Source organism: Vulpes vulpes, chromosome 1 (genome assembly GCF_048418805.1).
Source record: "Vulpes vulpes isolate BD-2025 chromosome 1, VulVul3, whole genome shotgun sequence".
NCBI lineage: Eukaryota > Metazoa > Chordata > Mammalia > Carnivora > Canidae > Vulpes > Vulpes vulpes.
In genome coordinates this window covers 128,102,932-128,123,184 of record NC_132780.1, presented here as the reverse complement: position 1 = coordinate 128,123,184, position 20,253 = coordinate 128,102,932, and the positions used below count along the sequence as shown (strand labels likewise).

Below are 20,253 nucleotides of genomic sequence, written 5' to 3'. Positions count from 1 at the left end.
AAGTATTGTTTCTATGGTATGGAATGTCATTTGTACCATATGAATTCATTCTGGTTCACCCTGAGGTGAGGTAGTTCTAGACATGTAAATAGCATGTGTTATGTCTAAACAGTAAGAAATTTATTTTGATGTATTAAATGACCAGAGGTTACCAAGATTTTCCCAAGGTTAACATTTGGTTATATATTCTTTCTTGGGTTATTCATCCTGGCAGCAGGAAGACAAACAGCACTGGATTAAGAAAAGAATTTCCTCCCATGACCTGAATTAAAACCAAGAGTCAGATGCTTAACTGACTATACCACCCAGGGGCCCCAAAAGGGACCGCTATTATAAGAATTTCTTTCTCTATACCATCCCTATCTTTTCTTTAATAACTTATCTTTATCCAATGGTGGATGATTTTATTTATTTTATTTTATTTTATTTTATTTTATTTTATTTTATTGAGAGGAGAGGAGAGGAGAGGAGAGGAGAGGAGACAGAGAAATACATCGTATGAGAAATAATCAAGTAAAAAGAAAACACTTACAAAGTCACTATATCAGCATTGGCTGCTTCCACAGCGATAGTCAAAGGGTCTTTCCCTTCTTCATCAGTGGCATGTTGATTGGCACCTCGTTTTAGAAATAAACATACCTGTCTGTTTAAGAAAATAGCATTTTTGAGATATTGCCAATAAGAAAAAAATTAGTATTCACCTTTAAAAAATAAAAAAGCACTGCCGTTTAAAGAAATAACATTTTCATTAGGAAATTCTAGACTCATTCTACAACTATTTATTGAACACTGACTCTAATAATAAAAATTTACCATGATTGGCATTTTACAAATCTCAAGACGTTTTCACAATTAACTTGGTACTCTGTAGCATGGTGGGATGTATAAATTATGGCCCCTACCCTCAAATAAATAATACCAGAAAAAGATGTATACACATATCCATAGGCTTAAATAAGACAGAAATCACTCAAGGTCATTATCTGGGAAAGAAGAAAGCCACAGCAATGTTAACATCATTTAACATCATATCGATCATCAATTCAACCAGCAAAGAATGGAAGGTAATCCTCCCACTGGATTCCACAAATATCATAACTTGAAGAAACTGACAAAAATGAAAAAAATATGGAAGAATGAGCAAATGGGGTCTATGAAGAAAAATGGAAAGAAGAGTTGTTTAAGAAGAAAATGCGAAAGATGAATTAAAAACGAACATTTTTAAGCATACAAAAGTTTTTATGATGAAGTTATTGAACTCAATCTTTTTGCTAACGGACAAGAGTAAGCTATGATAAAAACAAAATGCTTTTAAAAATTGAAGATGTTTTAAGCAAACTTTAAAAAGAACAGCATCTTGCTTGTTGGAGTAATAAGAATTGGGTATCCTAAGGCAGTTTATTTAAAAACAATCACCTATGAAACAAACTTTTCATTTAGGATCAACATTTTGACTTCGCTTGGATCTTCTATTAGAAAATCCATGTTCATGGCTTTATTGTTCTGTGAATCTAAATATTGCTTCAGAAGCCTCAGCAGCAATAGTAGAGACTAAGAATTTACTTTAAAACTGGACATTAGGCACCCCATGGGAAAACTAAAATGTCCAAAGTTACAAAACTCTCCCCAAATATGTGTGCTATGCACATATGTGTGAACATGCATAAATACAAACACAGACTTAGTTGTCTGACAACAGCACCATAATTTCAGTGACAGTTTTATTTTTTTTTAAATTTTTATTTATTTATGATAGTCACAGAGAGAGAGAGAGAGAGAGGCAGAGACACAGGCAGAGGGAGAAGCAGGCTCCATGCACCAGGAGCCCTACGTGGGATTCGATCCAGGGTCTCCGGGATCGCGCCCTGGGCCAAAGGCAGGCGCCAAACCGTTGCGCCACCCAGGGATCCCTCAGTGACAGTTTTAAATGCTAAAACTGATCTATATAAGTGGCAAGTAAAGTTCAAAATGGCTTTGCAACTTTCTTATCTGAAAAGCAACAGTAGCTTTTTTCTGCATGAGATTTCTAAAATTTCAAATTCCATGATGACAATAGAGGTCATAGGAAAGTATCATTTCATAGACTCCACTCACTGGCCTTAACTTGAGACAAAGCAAAACGTTATTTCAAAATAATTTTTCAAATAAAATCCACTTAAATATGTAAGTACTACGGTTTACCCTGTGTGTCCCAAGACAGTGGCATGGTGCAGTGGGCCCCGCCCTTGCACATCTCTCTGGTTCACATTAGCACCATTCTGTAGGAGAAACTCGCAGGTCACCAGAGAACCCTTAGCAGAAAACAGAAGATAACAATGTACAAAAAGCAAGCAACAATATATTTCTATTAAAAACAGGTATTTACTCTGATAGCCTGTTTCATTTTCCCCAAAAGAGAAAACACTCCCCAGTAAAAGCAGAGAAATTACAAATTATATTATTTTCTTTCCAAGAATGACCTCAATAGAGATTCAATTTGTAGTCTGTGATGTAGCAAAAGACAGTACATTCATCACCAAAATTCTCTTCCAATGAGAAAAAAAAAAAAAATTTGAACTTACATAATCAAAAGTGATCCTCAGAAATAACTACTAGCTTTTTCTTCTACTTTCCAACCCGTATCTTAAAGCAAAAAATAATGCTAAAGCTATGTTCACAATGAATTATGATTTTTTTATGTTTTACTGTATATGAATTCATACCCCTAATACAGCCTGAATAAGCGGTGTTGCTTTATTTTCCTCTGAATTAGCCCAGTTCACATCCGCGCCATGAGCCAAAGCCTCAGCCATTTTAGGAAGATTTTTTTCATATGAAGCCCTATAAAGCTGGAGTCCTGGATTAAGATGTTTAGAGTCGAGAAACACAGAAGAATCTTGCCTTTCTGCCTCTGAAAAGCAAACACAAATACACCAGTACAAATAAGCAGAGTGGGCAAGGATAGGAAGTTACTGTTTCTTAGGTACAGGGTTTCAGTTTCGGTAAGACAGAGAGAGCTACGTGGCTGGACAGTGGCGACGGCAGCACAAAGGTCAATGCTTCACAACTGTCCATTTGAAAATGGTGAAGATGGTAAATTTTATGTTAGGTATATCTTACCACAATTTAAAAAATAAAAATGAACTCTTACTACAATAAAAAATGTAAAAGAAACTACTGATTTAACAAAATGAGCGAATTGGAGATTTCCACAAAAGTATGTTATTTCCAACTGACTGATCAATTCCCAACCAGTCAAACTACTTCTCTTATATCAATTGGTATGCTAGACCTTTGTGGTCCTGCCAGTATTCAATGCGAGGTTAATTACTCCGTACTAGATTAAAATTGGGTGTATTTCTGTAAGCCTGGATTTAAGGACTCAACAAGAGCTGGTGTTAAAAAAAAAAAAAAAAAAAAAAAAAAACCTGAAGAATTTTACTACTAGACCAAACCTCACTTTACCCCAAGAATGGTCCAATATCACCACAATTTACAGTACAAGCCATTCAAGTAATTCAAAAAATGTTCACTACTGGGTAATTTGCAAGATCAAAAATCATGGAAATCACAAAGGAGAGAATATAGGAAGACGACACAGGTCAGAAGAAAAATATAATGTGGAAGGAGCTGCTAATCTCTGTCCTGATAAAACAGCCCAAAAGCGTATTAAGTCATAGTTCATGTGCATTAAAAAGTATCCTCAGCGACTGGGCACTTTTAGCATGTCTTATGAGGCTTAGAAGAACATACAACTAGAAGACAACGTCCAAATAGGAAAAGAAACAGCTGTCTTCTCATTTAACAATGGCTTCCAAAAGGCTTCTTTAGATTAAATTATTTAATCAAGACTAAGGACAAAGCACATGCATTTTCCAGCCAACAGTCTCAGTTAACACTGAATTTCACCAGAACTCACCAGGCTCATATAAACTATTGGCAGACACCGTGGAGGGTAAAGATTCTCTTCCATCATCAGAGCTCTGCTGGATCCCACTATCATTACTTTTGACTGTTTTAAAGAAAAATCAGCTAGTGATTAAAGTTCATGCCACTCAGAAAACAACCTACCACTAACAGGTTTGAAAATGAGCTCTGATAAGTCAACACGAACTCAGCCACCACCAGAACACATTTAATACAATTTTAATCTTTTCAAACATTCAGCTTATCGAAATACGAATCAATCACAAAGCTGGAAAATAAACTTCTCTTCAGAGTCACAACACATCTTATTACCCCATAATATGTCAGGCGCGGTGAAGAGCTTAATGTATTGTATGACTGCAAGTAATGTGTAATTCTGAGACAATGGGTAACATCAAGAGAAACGGCCACACTGCACAATGACCACTGGCACAGACTTGGAATGCTCCACAAGAGCAGTACTTACTACTACGTAGTTTTGAAGAAGTATCAAAGTAGGAGAAGAGTGAATCTAGCTCATCAGGACAGAACAGAGACTCCCGCCTGGCCTCGTCGCTATTTACAGCAACCACTGGGGACATGCAAGTTAGCAAAGCACAAAGCAGGCCATAAGAAGGGAAAAGGGCAGGAAAAAACGTTACTGGGGGAAATTTAGGAGGAAAAAAAAAGGAAGGATATTAGGTGGTTAATCAGATATTTAGGGCTTGTTGCCATGATAGATTTATAATTCCCATCTCCCCTTGCATTTTAAGCAGTTTTATTCCTTAGAATATACACATTACCTAGAGATGTGAATTACCAAGACACTATTCAATTTTAACTGTTTTAAGGCCATAGAAACCCAATTTTTCCTTAGAATACGTAGAAAGAAACAGATTTTTAGCATTTAAATAATCTGCAATGGCTACTAATTCAGAGATTAACAAAGTGACTTTTCAGCTTAAGAAAATATTTCTATACGCAACAAGTACGCCATAGTACCTGAACTTTGGGGAGGCGCCCTGACTGGGTCACCCGGCCCAAGTTTCGAAATGCTCAGCCTCTTTTCTTCGCAACTTTTGGAGACCATCCTTTTTTCCTGCTCAGGAGGTGATGATGATATAGCATATTTATCCACAAATTTCCTCTCCACATATTTTGCTTTGATATATGCCTCTTTCTCCTGTCTGGTATACATAAAAATGTCATGATATTCTGTTTAATCTCTTAGTATGGCTGATACTGAAAAGAAGCCATTACATACCGAATATTTCCCCAAAAGTCACTAGATGTATTATTAGTTAAAATTAAATTTGTGATATTATGCAACATATTTCCCTTCCAAATATTCAATAACTATGATCTCATATTCAAATGAAATAACAAATAATAAACTAAATGAAAAATCACAAGTATTAACATGACACTCTCTTATTCTCTTAATTTCTGGGCTCATTCAGTTCTATATGTAAATCCCCTGTGCTTTTTTACAAAATGGAAAATATTACCAAGAAAAGTTTAAAAACTTATAGAAATTAACTTTGATTTAATTTTACTCCAATAGATAACATCAATAAATGAACTAGCACTATTGTCGGTCATGATTTTTCCTAGGACGGCTACTTTAAAACAACATAGCATTCTTAATTAAAGGAGAAGAAAAAAATGTCACATTTTAAACTTTTCTGATATGATCACAAAATGCCTAATCCATTCTATTCGTTTTCTTACTTATATCCTTTTAAAAAAGTTAAATCTTTGCCTAAAATAGGTTATTCGAGGTCTGAAATAACTTTGGCCATACTTTAGCAAATAATCACACTTAAGTGATATTAATTCAGACAGCAATAACTTTAAAATAATATTGATTATGCATATGGATGCCTGGATGGCTCAGTTAAGCATCTGCCTCTGGCTCAGGTCATGATCCAGGGGTCTTGGGATCCAGCACAGTGTAGGGCTCCCTACTCAGCCAAGTGTACTTCTCCCTCTTCCTCTGCCCCTCCCCCTAACTTGTGTACTCTCTCTCTCAAATAACAAAATCTTTTAAAATAATAGTGATTATACATAAAGATTTAGTTGAACACAAAAACCCAAAACAAGATTACGGCAAGTAAGATTTTAATGCTAAAAATAAAAAGCCATAAAGACTAAAAGCAACATCAACAATAAAAACTAATTATGTACTTTGAGGGCATTCTTAGCCAACTTCATTCAATGAGCTTCCATATACAGAACGGGAAGTATAATTTCAAACACAGCAACTAAGTACTCTCCCCTACGAGAAGCTACCCTTTTACCTTTAATTCTTTACCATCATAATGCCATGTATAAATTACATGATTAACAGACACACACACACATACACATATATGTGTGTATATTTTTTTTTCTTTTTTTTTTTTTTTACAGAGATAAAGAGAGAAACAAGAGAAACAAAGCCCAGGCAGGGGCGGGGGTGGGCACAGAGTGAGAGGGAGAGAATCTCTTTTTCTTTTTTAAGGAGAGAATCTTAAGCAGTGTGGCTGCCACGCCCAGTGTGGAGCCAGAAGCAGGGTTCAATTCCTCAACCCGAACACCATGACCCGAGCCAAAATCAAGCTGGACACTCAACTGACTGAGCCACCCAGGTACAGATATTATTATTAGCAGGTATTTACTGAATGAAGTCAAACAATGTAAAACCATTCATTGTTGGCAATAGAAACTTGATCCCTAGAGACATTAATGGACAGATTATCTCTTTTTAAAGACCTACCAATAACACAATTGGTCTACTTTAACTGCTAAGAGCTTTTACATTCTATGTAGACACTTAAGTTTTAAGATTCTCATCTGGAGCCTATAGTTGATTATCTAATCAACAAAAAAATAATTATCTAACACCTACCCAAGGAAGAGCCATATTTTAACAGACACAGTACTGTTCTCTTCTAAATAGTCTGTCTCAATATTACATATCAAACATTACAGTGAAATAAAATCATAGCTATATTCCTGCTTAGGAAAAAAAAAAAAAGAACACATAATACCTTTGTCCTGGTTGTGGTTTCTTTACTCCCATTTTTTCCACTTTAGCTTCATAAACTCGATTTATAACATCATTTCCCAACTCACACATAAGCTGTTTTGGCAGGAAAATACAAAAATAAGCTACAAATTCCTAAGAATACTATAAAAGTGCTTAAAGCAAGTACAGTTAACTAACTCCTTCTGCATATTCTGCAAATGCTCATCCCACAAAGATGTTTAAAGTTAAAACAAAATAAGACAAGGACTAAGCAATATCATTTGCCATTAACAATACCTCCCCCTAGAAGACTATCACTTTTACAAGACAGGGTTTCTCCTTACTTACCTTCCCTCAACAATGGCTAGTACAATGCTGCATATTATTCACAATGGTTAGTAAATTAAATGAAAAAAGAAGCCTAAAGCCAAATAGGTTAAGTTTTAAAATGGAAGTAAACTATTTTCTCCATATATTTATATATACAAATCTCAAAATATTTTGTTTAAAGCTCATGGTTATATTTTTTAATGTACCAGACTTGTTTCAACCAAATTTTAAAAACTGAGTCTACTTGGACACCTGGGTGGCTCAGTGGTTGAGCGTCTTGCTTCAGGCCAGGGCGTGGTCCTGGAGACCCCGAGTCCCACATCGGACTCCCTGAAAGGAGCCTGCTTCTCCCTCTGCCTGTGTCTCTGCCTCTCTGTGTCTCTCATGAATAAATAAATAAATAATCTTAAAAAAAAAAACTGAATCTATTAAGTTCATGGCTACAAAACTGATGTTAAGAAATTAGGTTTCTACCTCTCATCACCTACTTTCTTCTCCTTTGAATTCATAACAATTAATAGAATCGACATAAAGAACACAATTTCACACAAATAAATGCAGAGTATACTACAATCATTAAACTAATATATATTTTTTTTACAATATGACAAACTAAATGGTGGGAATTACAAGGAATGTATCATTAGCAAATATGAGTTTTATAAACCTTACGAGAAACCAAGTTGTGGTCTAAAATTATTTATGACATTTTCATAGATATGGATCCCCACACAAGGTGAAAGGATGTCTTAGTTGGATAACTACTACCTTGAGTAGTTACTACCTTCAAACGGTCCTATGCTAAAATGGCCCAATCATAACAACATGCTATACCCATCCATTCTGGAGCATGCTGGTATGTCTATTATATTTTCAACAACAATTTATATAATCATAAAAGATTAAAATTAAGGCACGGAATTGATGGGGGTTTTTTTTGAGAAAACATAAAAATGTAGGAACACTGTTTTCCTTAAAAGGTAAAGTGACTTGCAATTAAAAGTGCTACATAAACTTCACAATTTAAAAAACCCAATATGAAAATACCAGATTTGCCAAAATAGCCTCAGATGTGTTTCAACAGTTTAGTTTATTGTTAGCATTAAGAAGCTCATACATTTTATAAATCAAGATTCTAAAATCCTGATCTTTTATGTGAAAATTTGAAATATTTTTAAGCAATTATGTATTTTACCTTTAAAAGTTCAGGCTCCCAGGTGTCTAAAGTTAAAGATCGTACTTTTGAAAAATGAACTCCAAGACTCCTAAGAGGGAAAAAAATATATTAATATATAAAGCTATTGTCTTTATTCTCATATTATGCAAATTATTTCTCTTTTAATGGGACATAGTTGCTATGTCCCCAACATAAATGTAAATACGGAGAGATCGTCTGGTTAATAATAAATAGTAAAATAAAGTCCTCTAAAGCCCTCCACGAGCCAGAATTTTATTCACTCTACAAAAGTTACAAAGATACAAACAGCAGTCAAACTAAGGCAAGTGGAAAAGGCCCTCTAACCAATGAGACACGATAATTTACTATGTGTATTTATCCAAAAGACGTTTCCTACCCCATACAGGCCTACCCACCTGTGAATCCCAGAGCACTCGATACACAGAGTGATGCCCAGATTGATGCTGGCCCACCGTGGGTCGGCCAGACCACAGTCACAACAGCTAGCATTGCCAGGAATACACTGGACTCGCTGTAGTGCACTTTCTCCTTTCAATAATTTATCTTTTGACTCATTTCCAGAATCCAGGCTTCCTGTGGATGGAGATGATTTCTTATCCAGCTTCTAAAAAATTAAGAATTATTTGTTTAAAAAAAAAAAAAAAGACTGTAATACTATGCTACACTTTACATGCTCCAAATAAAAGCTTCCAACCAATAAATTAAAGGGTTATTATGGGCCTAAGCCAGGCACTGTTCTAGGCATTACAGATTCAAGGATAAAAAGATATAGGTTTCTCCATCAACTGGCATTTAGTCTTGTCAGAAGAAACAAACATTGGAAATGACATATATATATATATATATATATATATATATATATATATATATGTATATACGTATATACATAAGATAAGTGACACAATGAACACATGTGCAAGATACAAGGGGACAGAAAAAGAGAAGCACTAAATTAACATGCAAGATCGTAGATAGATGGAATAAACGTGAGACTATTAAGACTCTAGAATAAAATATTATTATTTTATACCAAGTTTTTCCAAGGTATTCAATGAACTGCAAGCAAATTGTTTCAGTTATTGTAGTGAATAACTGGAAATGGTATGGCCTTTTACCAAAGAATAAATCAATTACATAATTATAATTATATTCCCACCAAGGGAAGTGAGAGCCCCAGCAGGAAGAAGAAAACACTAGAGTGAGGTGCCTGAGCCTGAGTAGGGGCAGTTGGCAGCAAAGAAGGATGTTGGTTACATAAAGGGAGACTGATCAAATATGTAAACATGTTAAAATTAAAAAGGAGCCATTTATTTATATGGAAAGGGAGAGAAATTAGAACAAACCCTGTTGTGTGTGATTAGAACTGGAGATAACAAGGGGCACATAGATGGTTTTCAATATACACAGATACAAAAACAAATATAAACATGTCTGTGCATATACACATACATGTATTCCTTTATTTCTGTTTCTAAAATCCATTCGCCAAAAAAGGAAGTTTCTTTGCAGAAACTGCTGATTGTAGCACTGGTACAGAGAAAGTGCAAGATGAACCTGGAACACCTCATCTTGCTAGAAAGTAAGGAGGAACTCAGATTGATGGGAACATGTCAAAAGGATACAGAAGCCAGGGCTCCACTGGCCAAACTTGGGTCAATCTGAACAACAAAACAAAAAATGATAGTAATAATGGGTTATAATACATTGAAAAAAAAAATAGTGGCTTATACTAACATAAATAAAATTTAAAGCCTGATGAGGAACAGAATATTCACATAGTCCCAAAATACCTCCCCTACAAAATACTTATTACGTACAAAGGGAATGTAATAGTACATAAGTCTAGCAAACACCACCTTAATCAAGTGATCAAAGTTAACATCACCAATAGCAGGACAAGTCAAAGTTATGCGCCACCTGAGTACACAGTGAGAAGAACAGAGCATCATTTATATGATACATCTGCCAGAGATGCATAACCTAGTGAGTAAACATCAGACTCACACTGAAGGACATTCTACAAAATAACTAGTTTCTATCTTCAAAACTATCAAGGTCAAGATCAAAGTAAGACTGAGGCTCTATTCCTGAGGGAGGGAAAATGAAGAGCTATGACACCTAATGTTACCTGTGCTTCCGGACTGGATCCTTCTGCTATAAAGAACAGTACTGGGACAACTGATAAACTTAAAGATGTTTGGAAATTAAATTGTAGCCATGTATCAATGCTCATTTCCTCATTATGATGGCAGTACTGTGGTTTTATAGGAGAAATGTTCTAGGGTGAGGAAAGTAACACTAAAATAATGGATGATAGGGCATCATGTTAGAAACTTACTCTGAAATAGTTTTGGGGGGGGGCGCTATTTGTACAATACTTGGAACTTGTCTTTTTGAAATGATTTCGATATTTTTTAAATATCTGTTTTTCTAGAATATGTTAATAATGTGAGTTACCCCATATGCAATTATCAGGTAGGAAAAAAGACGTCAATATAATACAGAAATCTTATTGGCTCATTCCCAGTTTATAAAAGTTAGTTTTTGCACCAAATTATAGAAGCTGAAAGCAAAGTACATTACACAGCAGAACCTGGGCTAGCCATCTTCAGGAACATAGGAATAATCATGACACTCATTCCCCCCATTCTTCTTTTTGGCTCATTTTGGCCACGTGCTTGAACTTAAAAGTGTGTATTACACTCATTCTCTGATCTTTATGTATTTTGCCTTTGTCACCATGACTAATCTCAACCCTACTGTATCTATCCTTCCATTAAGCTATCTTCAACAATTTTTTAAAGTAAAGTCCTATCTATACTGTAGTATTCATTTATTATGAATTTAATTATGCTAGTATTTTTACTGAGATTCAAGTTCCTGCAAGTAATTTTAGTTAGAAACTTACAAAGATTGTTAGGGCAGCCCTATCCCCATTTTCCCTATAACCTCTATTATTTCAAATGTATGATTTTTCATAACATACGTATTTCAGCAATGCCACCAGCTTCTTCATCAAGATGATCTGGATATAATACCCCTAATTTTGTTCCTTCTTAAAATTTTGCTAAAAAACATAAGAAAATATTAAAAGGTATTATCCCAAGCCTTTATTGGACAAAGCTGTGATAATCTGAACATTAAAAAAATGTACTGATGTTGAATATCTTTCTCATGTGTCTGTTGGCCATCTGTAGGTCTTCTTTTTTAAAAAATAATTTTTTTAATATCTTATTTATTCGAGCAACACAGAGAGGAGAGAGAGAAAGAGGCAGAGACACAGGCAGAGGGAGAAGCAGGCTCCATGCAGGGAGGCCGACGTGGGACTCGATCCCGGGTCTCCAGGATCACGCCCTGGGCTGAAGTCGGCGCTAAACCCCTGAGCCACCCCGGGCTGCCCAACCATCTGTATATCTTCTTTGGAAAAATGTCTATTCAGGTCCTCTGCCCATTTTTAGTCAGAATATTTGTAGGGTTTTTTGGTGTTGAGTTGTATAAGTTCTTTATATTTTTTAGATCTTAACCCCTAACTGGATATATCATTTGCAAATACCTTCTCCCCTTCAGTAGGTTGCCTTTTTATTTTATTGTTTCCTTTACTATGCAGATGTTTTTTTTTTTTTAATTTTAATGTAGTCCCAGTAGTTTCTGCTTTTCTTTCCCTTGCTTTTCTAGACATATCTAGAAAAATGTTGCTATGGCCAATATCACAGATATTGCTGCATATGTTCTTTTATTAGGAGATTCATGATTTCTGGTCTTGCATTTAGGTCTTTAATCCATTTTGAGTTTATTTCTATGTATGGTGTTAGAAAGTGTCCCAGTTTCATTCTTTTTGCATATAGTTATCCAGTTTTCTAGTACCATTTATTATTTATTGAAGAGACTGCCTTTTCTTCCACTGTATAAAAGAGACTGCCTTTGCCTCCTTTGTCATAGATTAATTGACCATGTGAGTGTAGGTTTATCTCTGGGCTCTGTTTTCTATTCCTGCCTATTTTTGTGCCAGTACCATACAGTTTTGTAGTATGGCTTGAATTCTGGAATTGTGACACCTCCAGTTTTATTCTTTCACAAGATTGCTTTGGCTATTCAGGATCTTTTATGGTTCCATACAAATTTTAATATTATTTGTTCTAGTTCCATGAAAAATGCTGTTGGTATTTTGACAGGGATTATACTAAATCTGTAGATTGCTTTGGGTTTTATGAACATTTTAACATTATTAATTCTTCTGATCCACGATCATGGGATTTTAACATTATTAATTCTTAATAATAACATTATTAATTCTGATCCAAGAGCATCTTTCCATTTGTTTGTGTTCTCTTCAATTTCCTTCATAAGTATTTTACGGTTTTCAGAGTACAGGTCTTTACCTCCTTGGTTAGGTTTATTCTTGGGTCTTTTATTCTTCTGGGTACAATTATAAATGGAATTGTTTTCTTCATTTCGCTTTCTGCTACTTCATTATTAGTGTACAGAAATGCAACCAATTTCTGGGTATTAATGTCGTATCTTGCAACTTTACTGATTTCATTTATTAATCCTAATAGCTTTTTGGTGACATCTTTAGGATTTTCTATATACAGTATCACATCATCTGCAAATAGTGACAGTTTAACTTCTTCCTTACCAATATGGATGCCTCATCAGGGAAATGCAAATCAAAACCACAATGAGGTATCACCTTACACCTGTCAGATGGCTAAAATAAAAAAGACAAGAAATTACAAGTGTTGGTGAGGATGTAGAAAAAAAAAGAACCCCTGTGCAAGGTTGGTGGGAATGTAAATTAGTGCAGCCACTATGGAAAATAGTATGGAGGTTCCTCAAAAAATTAAAAATAGAAATATGATGTAATCTAATAACTCCACTACTAGGTATTTACCACAAAGAAAATGAAAATGTTAATTCCAAAAAATATATGCAGCCCTATGTTTACAATTGCATGATTTACAATAGCCAAGATATGGAAGCAACCCAAGGATCCACTGATAGATGAATGGATATAGAAAAATATGTGTACACACACACACACACACACACACACACACACACACACGAATATTATGCAGCCATAGAAAAGGGATGAGATCTTGCCATTTGTGACATCCTAGAGGATGGACGTGGAGGGTATTTTGTACGCTAAGTGAAATAATTCATACAGAAAAAGACAAATACCATATGATTTCATATATATGTGGAATCTAAAAAACAAACAAAAAGCAGAAACAGACCTATAAATAGAGAAAAAACTGATGGTTGCCAGAAAGGAGGGGGATGGAAGGATGGGCAAAATGGGAAGGGGAGTAGTAGATAAAGGCTTCCAGTTATGGAATGTATAAGCCACAGGGATGAAAAGTACAGCACAGGTAATACAGTCAATGGTACTGTAGTAACACTGTATGGTGAATATGCTGAGCACAGGATAATGAATAGAGTTGTTCAATCACTGTGTTCTATACCTGAAACCAATGTAACAGTGTGTGTCAACTACACTCAAATAATTTTGTAAAAATAGAATAATTAGTGTAATTAATTGGGACCTATTATACCTACAAAAATCCATGAGTCTGTAACAATATTCAAAAAATTAGAGGCAGCTACTAAGGCAGCTAATAAACTAACCAAATGTGATAACTGAAAGCAAAAAAATTGAGTATTTTATTACAGTAACTGAATAGCTCCAGCTGATAAACAAAAGCTATATTTAACATAAGAATTCAAGTTAATTAATATAGATGGGATGACAGAATTAGAAAATTATCATTTTGAAATTCCTAATGAAATCATAAATTCATCTGTAAAACCATTAGATGAATGGTTGGAGGAGGAGTAGATCTTATGGGATCAAAGTAACACAAAGTAGACTTATTACACCAAGCAACAAAGTAGACTGGGTAAAAGGGAGGGAATGTAACTTTACAGTCAAGGAGTCATATTGTCCTCTTTCTAATCCAATGGGTCACTTGGAATGTGTCACACAGAAGCCTGACAGCATTAGCAATGAATGGTTGGATAACCAAGTATTCTGTGTCTCCTGCTGCAACAGAAGTATACACATCACCTATGATTTAATTGTATCAGTCGAAATTCTATAGAACAACTAAACTTCTCTCAGTAAGTTACTGTCATGAAAAAAAGGCCTTGCTCTAGACTGAAAGACGTGAGGGACATAACAACCAGATGCAATGCCCAGTCATAGATACGATGCTACTTTTTTTACAACTGGAAACATATATGACTAGGTAATAGATGATATTAAGAAATTATTACTAGGTATGAAATGAGATGACTGTAATCTAGTCTAGAAAGCTTTTGTGTTTTCCTTTAGTTAAAAAAAAAAAAAAAGACATTTGCCCATAAAAATAAGAACAGAGAAGCAAATAACAGCAACAAAATTTTGGAATCTGGAAGACGGGTGGATGAACAGTAACTGAGCAGACCAAGGCCAAATCTTAACAACGGCAGTAGTAAGTAAATATGAGTTCATGAATTTACATGACACAGAGGGCTCCACGATTTATATACGAGTTAACCATGGAAGTGGGAATCAAAGTGGGACAAAAGACTGTGTAAGGAGCAGATGGATCCCAAGGTGCCTTCCCCAACTCCATGCATTTTGGAACTGCTCCCACACATAAACACAAATGACTAGAATTTTATTTTATTCTCTGAGGCAGTAAAACAGAGTCTCTCTCTGTACAGGATTTACCTGAAAGGTAGAAGGCAGAAGATTAAGTGAATATATACACACTGAATGCTGAGATCCCTAATAAGTTCCCAGAAGCCCCTTACCCCTCTTCAGGAGACTGACTGATGAGACTCCTCTGGGAAATCATATCAGCTTAAAAGATTCCAAAGATCCTAACTTTCTAGTTGTTCCTCAGCAAATGGTCCAGACTTCAGAGAGGCTCATAGTCAACAAAGTCTTTACTATGTTCTTAGAGCATCCAAGAGGTTTTTAAGTCTTTGACTTGTAATCAGAACAAATTACCAGATAGCCAAGAAAAACCTCTGACACAATAGTTCTCAGCATTGTGTATATATGGAAACCACCTAGAAAGCTTTTCAAACTATTGATGCCTGGGTCCCAACTCCATTTAATTACTCTGGGGTGGAACCTATGTATTGGGATTTCAAAAAAATCCCTGTGTTATCATCACGGCAGCCAAGTTTGAAAACCATAACAGCTCTAACACTGTATCCATGAAGAAAGAACAAGTTTACATGTATAAACATTCAACAAACAAAAAGAAACTCCTACAAATTTAATATGAGCTAACAGAACTAAAATATTCCATAGAAAGTTGTGAGATTAACTGAGAAAACTGTCCAGAAAGCAGAGCAAAAACACACAAAAAAATCAGAAAAATCATAAAATTAGTCCAGAAATCCCAGAAAAAGAAAACAAGAAAACCGGAGAGAAGCAATACAAAAAGATCAGTAACAAGAAAGACTCCAACAGCAACACTGAAAACTAGAAAAACAATGCTGTTAAAATTCTTAAGAATAATTACTTCCAACCTATAAACTCTACACCCAACCAAACTATCAAACAAATGCGAGGATAAAATAAAGACATTTTCAAACATGTACAGACTCACAAATGCCTCATTTTCAGGAAGTTACTAGAGGAATTGGCAAGTTCCACTTCTCAAAACTTACTCATGGCGTTGCTCAAAAGTCTATAAAATCACTGGGAAGCTGAAGCCAAACTATGACCCACCACTCCACATTCAACTTATCTTAAGGTAGACTTCAATCCAGAGACAATTTGAGTTTTCCTTTTTTTATTTTTACTAATCACTATTCATCCATTTTTCACTAATTTTTATTAATTAGAATAGTAAAATATTTTGGGAAAAATACTTAACACTAGAATGCTGTATGTCAATCTAGGACATATATTCAAATATTGAATTAAACATATATTAAAATGATAAAGTGAAAAGAAATAAAAATAAATCAAATTTAGATTTTAATAGTAAAATCTCTTCAATTATAAAACTCATCATCCATTAAAAATGTTATAATTATATAATGTTGCAACTAAAATTAAAAACTTCTGGCAATGTATCATTTTGTATTACAATATTGTTTACTAACCTCTGATTCATCACCCTTCTCTCTATAAGCAGTGGCAATACTGGTCTGAACAGCCTTAATCCATGCCTGGCGCAGCTTTTCAGAATCTGCCTGAAGCATACAACTTCTAAAAGGAAATAACATTGTTTTCTCAGACACTAAATTGACCCCTCAAAATAATAATAGTGTTTACTTTGCTGTTCAATAATTTTCTAACATAAAATAATTTCTTTTGAACGGTTTTATTTCATCTATCTTTAGGACAGAGTATGTTCATGAAGAAATCAGTAGAAATGAAATAAATTGCTTAGTAGAAAAAAAAATTAAAAATCCCTGAACATTAAAAAATAACTTTAAATTTACCAAATAAAACACTAATTTTTTCTATTGGGTACAAATATGGATTGATCTGGTATACGACGTTAATTCATCAACAAGGCAGCCAAAAAGTTTTCATATGGCCACATCAATAATCTTTATGAAATTTGAAGAAAATGATACTGGGTAAAAGTTAACATAAATATCTCACTGTTATTACCTATAATCATTAATTATTAAAATTTAGTTTTAAGGCACCTTTTTCTCTCTCTACCATAATCACAAGTAAAACAAATGTTTCTCTATTCTGTAAAGTTCTTTTTTTTTTTTTTTTTTTTTTGTAAAGTTCTTTAAAACAAACTACAGAAACTTAAAAGCAACTCTCATTCTTTAGAACCACTTACTTTGTTGGAGAGACTACCTCAAAGCAGAAACGTCGTTCTATGTCTTCACAGTGTTTCACTGTGCAGAGCCTTAGATCTTCCACTACCACAGTGGGGTTATCCTACAAAAAGGAAACAAAACTCCTATGTTTATCAACTTAGCTTTTAAGTACTACCATCAATAATAACATACTTAAAAATATTACTCAGAATGAATGGTCTAATTTTAAAGATTTATATTTATCTAATTTAGGATTAGAGATAGAGTTATCAACATAGATACAACCATTAAAGGTAACTGTGTCCTGTTCATAATTTTATCTGTCTCATAAAATTGCTATACAAGGATTAAATGAAAGTATATGTAAGGAGCTTAGTCTAAAACATGGTAATTAATAGGTATTCAACAAATGTTAGCTTCCTACTAACTAATTTTCTTTCATTATCCATTATTTTCCTGGTCCCCCTTCACATATAATAAAAGCTACTTTCCGCCAAAAAAGGAAGCTTATACATTCTTCTTAAAATACCTGAGAAATGAGAAAGTTTCTATCATTTTTCTAGTACTTATCAAAAATATAAAGTCAAAACCAAGTTTATCAGGGCAGAAGAAACCCTGAACTGAGTTAGAATAAAGGACTTGTGTGGAATAAGCCTGCTAGCACAGAACGAAGCAAATAAAATTTCAGATTGTGTATCTCAAAAGTAAAGTGTGAGTACTTAAAATGTACAGTTGAATACATCATTCACAAAGACTAAGTAAAAATCAATTCATCTATTAAATAAGGGATTTTTTTTTCCTAATTATTTTTAACAATTCTCAAGTCCCATATAATCTCAGTATGCCATCCCAATAAATAAAAGTCCTCACCCTTAAAATAGGGTTCAGGAAAAGAAATGTTTAAAAACAACTATAACAAATTCAGAGGTTTCTATTTAAATCACTTCAAGCTTACATTTTAATGTCATCTTTAACAATTTTATAGTATCACCTCTGGCCCTAAGGTGATGTTTCTTAAAAGGTACCCTTTTCCTTCAGCCTCAAAATAGTAAAATGGAATGTAGTATTGTTCCTGTCACACAGCTGGTCAAAGAAAATGAAGAAATGAAAGCAATAATCCTGGGACACAGAAACACCTGTCTCAAAATTAGGAGTTAAGAATTCAAGATTCAGTATCACTCTGCTTTTAAGGATCAAAAATTGATGCTTTCCACTTTTGAGTTCTCTTATACATGCCTAAAAATAAAACTAATAAAAAATAATTTTGCACACATGAGTATTTATGGGCTTCAGTGCTTTATCAAGATGAACAGAGAACTGAAACAGGGGACTCACTGGGTTTTCACTTAATTAACAAAACACCTACCTTAAACTTTTTCTGGTAAACCAACTGATTGTTCTGTATTGAAAACCAGCGTCTAAACAAATAAAAATAGATTAAGTTTTCATAAACATAATTTATGTCAGTTGTTAGAAATATTTGGAAAAGTACTAGAAAATCAGTTGATAGTAATTATGCTTTGAGAAGTGCATTGTTTTGTTTTATATAAACTGATGTCAATGAGAATACTATTGAAAGTAAAGAACAACTTTAAACAGTTTTAAAACCACAGACTAGGAAAATAAAATTGCTGTATTTTTATTAATTTTAGGTCAGAAATTTATATCCTGACAACAGCTGTTATCCTTTATGCTATCAGCAAATAACTGTATTAAGGTAAAAATTTAGTTTTTTTGAGGTTACTCAAAAGTAACTAAAAATCTTTCCCCCAAAATAACTGTTTCTATTATAGGGTAGAAATGAATTTATGTTGCAAAAAAGACTATCCATTTGTACACAGTAAAACACTGATAAATGGTGCTTTGTTTTCAACTTTTCTGCAGCTAATTCAGCAAGCGTTTGTTCAACAAAACAGGAAATTAAATCATTTAGAACTGATATCAAACAAGAGATAATCGCCAATTTACTTGACCTCGCTTTAATTTAAAATACTTCTAAGCAGAATAACCAAAGTTATTACTAAAAATAATTCACCTAACTATCTACATTGTTCTGCCACTTCTTGTAAATTATCAGGCAAACAATTTACTTGCAATCTTTTTGAAAGAAAAAGCTAAGCTATAAACGGCATATTTACTAATTCTCACTTATTAAGACAGTAAAAGAACCTAAATATTTACAAAAAAAAAAAAAAATCACAGCCAAAAGCCATTCATAAAAGGAAGCAAAAATTCTCATCAAGCATGAAAGGTAAAACTATTTGAGACATTATTTCAAAATTAGTTTTACGTAAGATGATTTCTATCGTCAACATTAGTTATTAATCTATTAGCAGACAGAGATTTGACCTTTTCATTGATACTAACACAAAGCACTAGAAATTGTATTTAGACATATTTAGAAGTTCTATTTTAAAAAATTAAGTTAATTCTCCAAAGCTGTGAAAATGATTAGATGCTTTTCTATTTTTAAACTAGACAGACTGTTAGGCTTTCTTGCTACTTAAAAAGGTATCACCTTTACCATTAAAATAGAGATTTGTTAAATAAGCATCTAAATAAAACCAAGTGACTTGCCTCTCGTGCAAATCATCAAGAGGCAGGCTAGAAAAGGAAGAACGCCTAGGTTTCTTTGCTCTGGGGCACACAGTTAGTTAGAAATGTTAAAGGAAATACCTATAAACAAAGAAAATGGAGCAGCCCTGCCACACGGGATGACATGCAATGGAAACAATCTCTGATGTTGATTAAAGTAGGTCTTTAAAAATCATTTGAAATACGGCAAACTACACTAACGACAACTTTTAAATAGCAAGGATATATAATTCGATGAAAAACTATAGTTTTACTGCACAATAGAAAAATACCCATATAATCACATAAACTTTTCATGCTTCTGAGGCTTTTAAAAAGTAAATTTCTTTTGAACTGGTGCATCTTAGGACAATAACCTTTAAAAACAATAACAAAATACTACATAACCTCCCCCTTTTTTGTCAAAGAGCATTTCCTCTGATAATTATTAACTTTATAGATC

At 34.0% G+C, this 20,253-nt stretch overlaps 1 protein-coding gene across 16 annotated transcripts in view; it reads right to left on the bottom strand.

Annotated features, from left to right (window-relative positions):
* Window positions 1–20,253, bottom strand: part of ACAP2 (ArfGAP with coiled-coil, ankyrin repeat and PH domains 2) — a 125,903-nt gene that overhangs the window by 10,807 nt on the left and 94,843 nt on the right. For 5 of the 16 annotated variants that reach the window (XR_011995230.1, XM_072726484.1, XM_072726493.1 and 2 more), the window contains 13 exons: window positions 18,583–18,634; window positions 17,237–17,337; window positions 16,536–16,641; window positions 13,060–13,131; window positions 8,819–9,027; window positions 8,421–8,490; window positions 6,918–7,009; window positions 4,888–5,072; window positions 4,373–4,477; window positions 3,899–3,991; window positions 2,703–2,890; window positions 2,182–2,291; window positions 533–643 (listed from right to left, as the gene is read on the bottom strand). Coding sequence is in view for 14 of the 16 variants with exons in the window: in XM_072726484.1 (XP_072582585.1) it covers window positions 533–643; window positions 2,182–2,291; window positions 2,703–2,890; window positions 3,899–3,991; window positions 4,373–4,477; window positions 4,888–5,072; window positions 6,918–7,009; window positions 8,421–8,490; window positions 8,819–9,027; window positions 13,060–13,131; window positions 16,536–16,641; window positions 17,237–17,337; window positions 18,583–18,634 (1,494 nt within the window). In the remaining 2 variants the exon portion in view is untranslated. The remainder of the gene's footprint in view (window positions 1–532; window positions 644–2,181; window positions 2,292–2,702; window positions 2,891–3,898; window positions 3,992–4,372; window positions 4,478–4,887; window positions 5,073–6,917; window positions 7,010–8,420; window positions 8,491–8,818; window positions 9,028–13,059; window positions 13,132–16,535; window positions 16,642–17,236; window positions 17,338–18,582; window positions 18,635–20,253) is intronic. The other 11 variants (XR_011995235.1, XM_072726514.1, XM_072726526.1 and 8 more) reach the window with 3 other exon arrangements.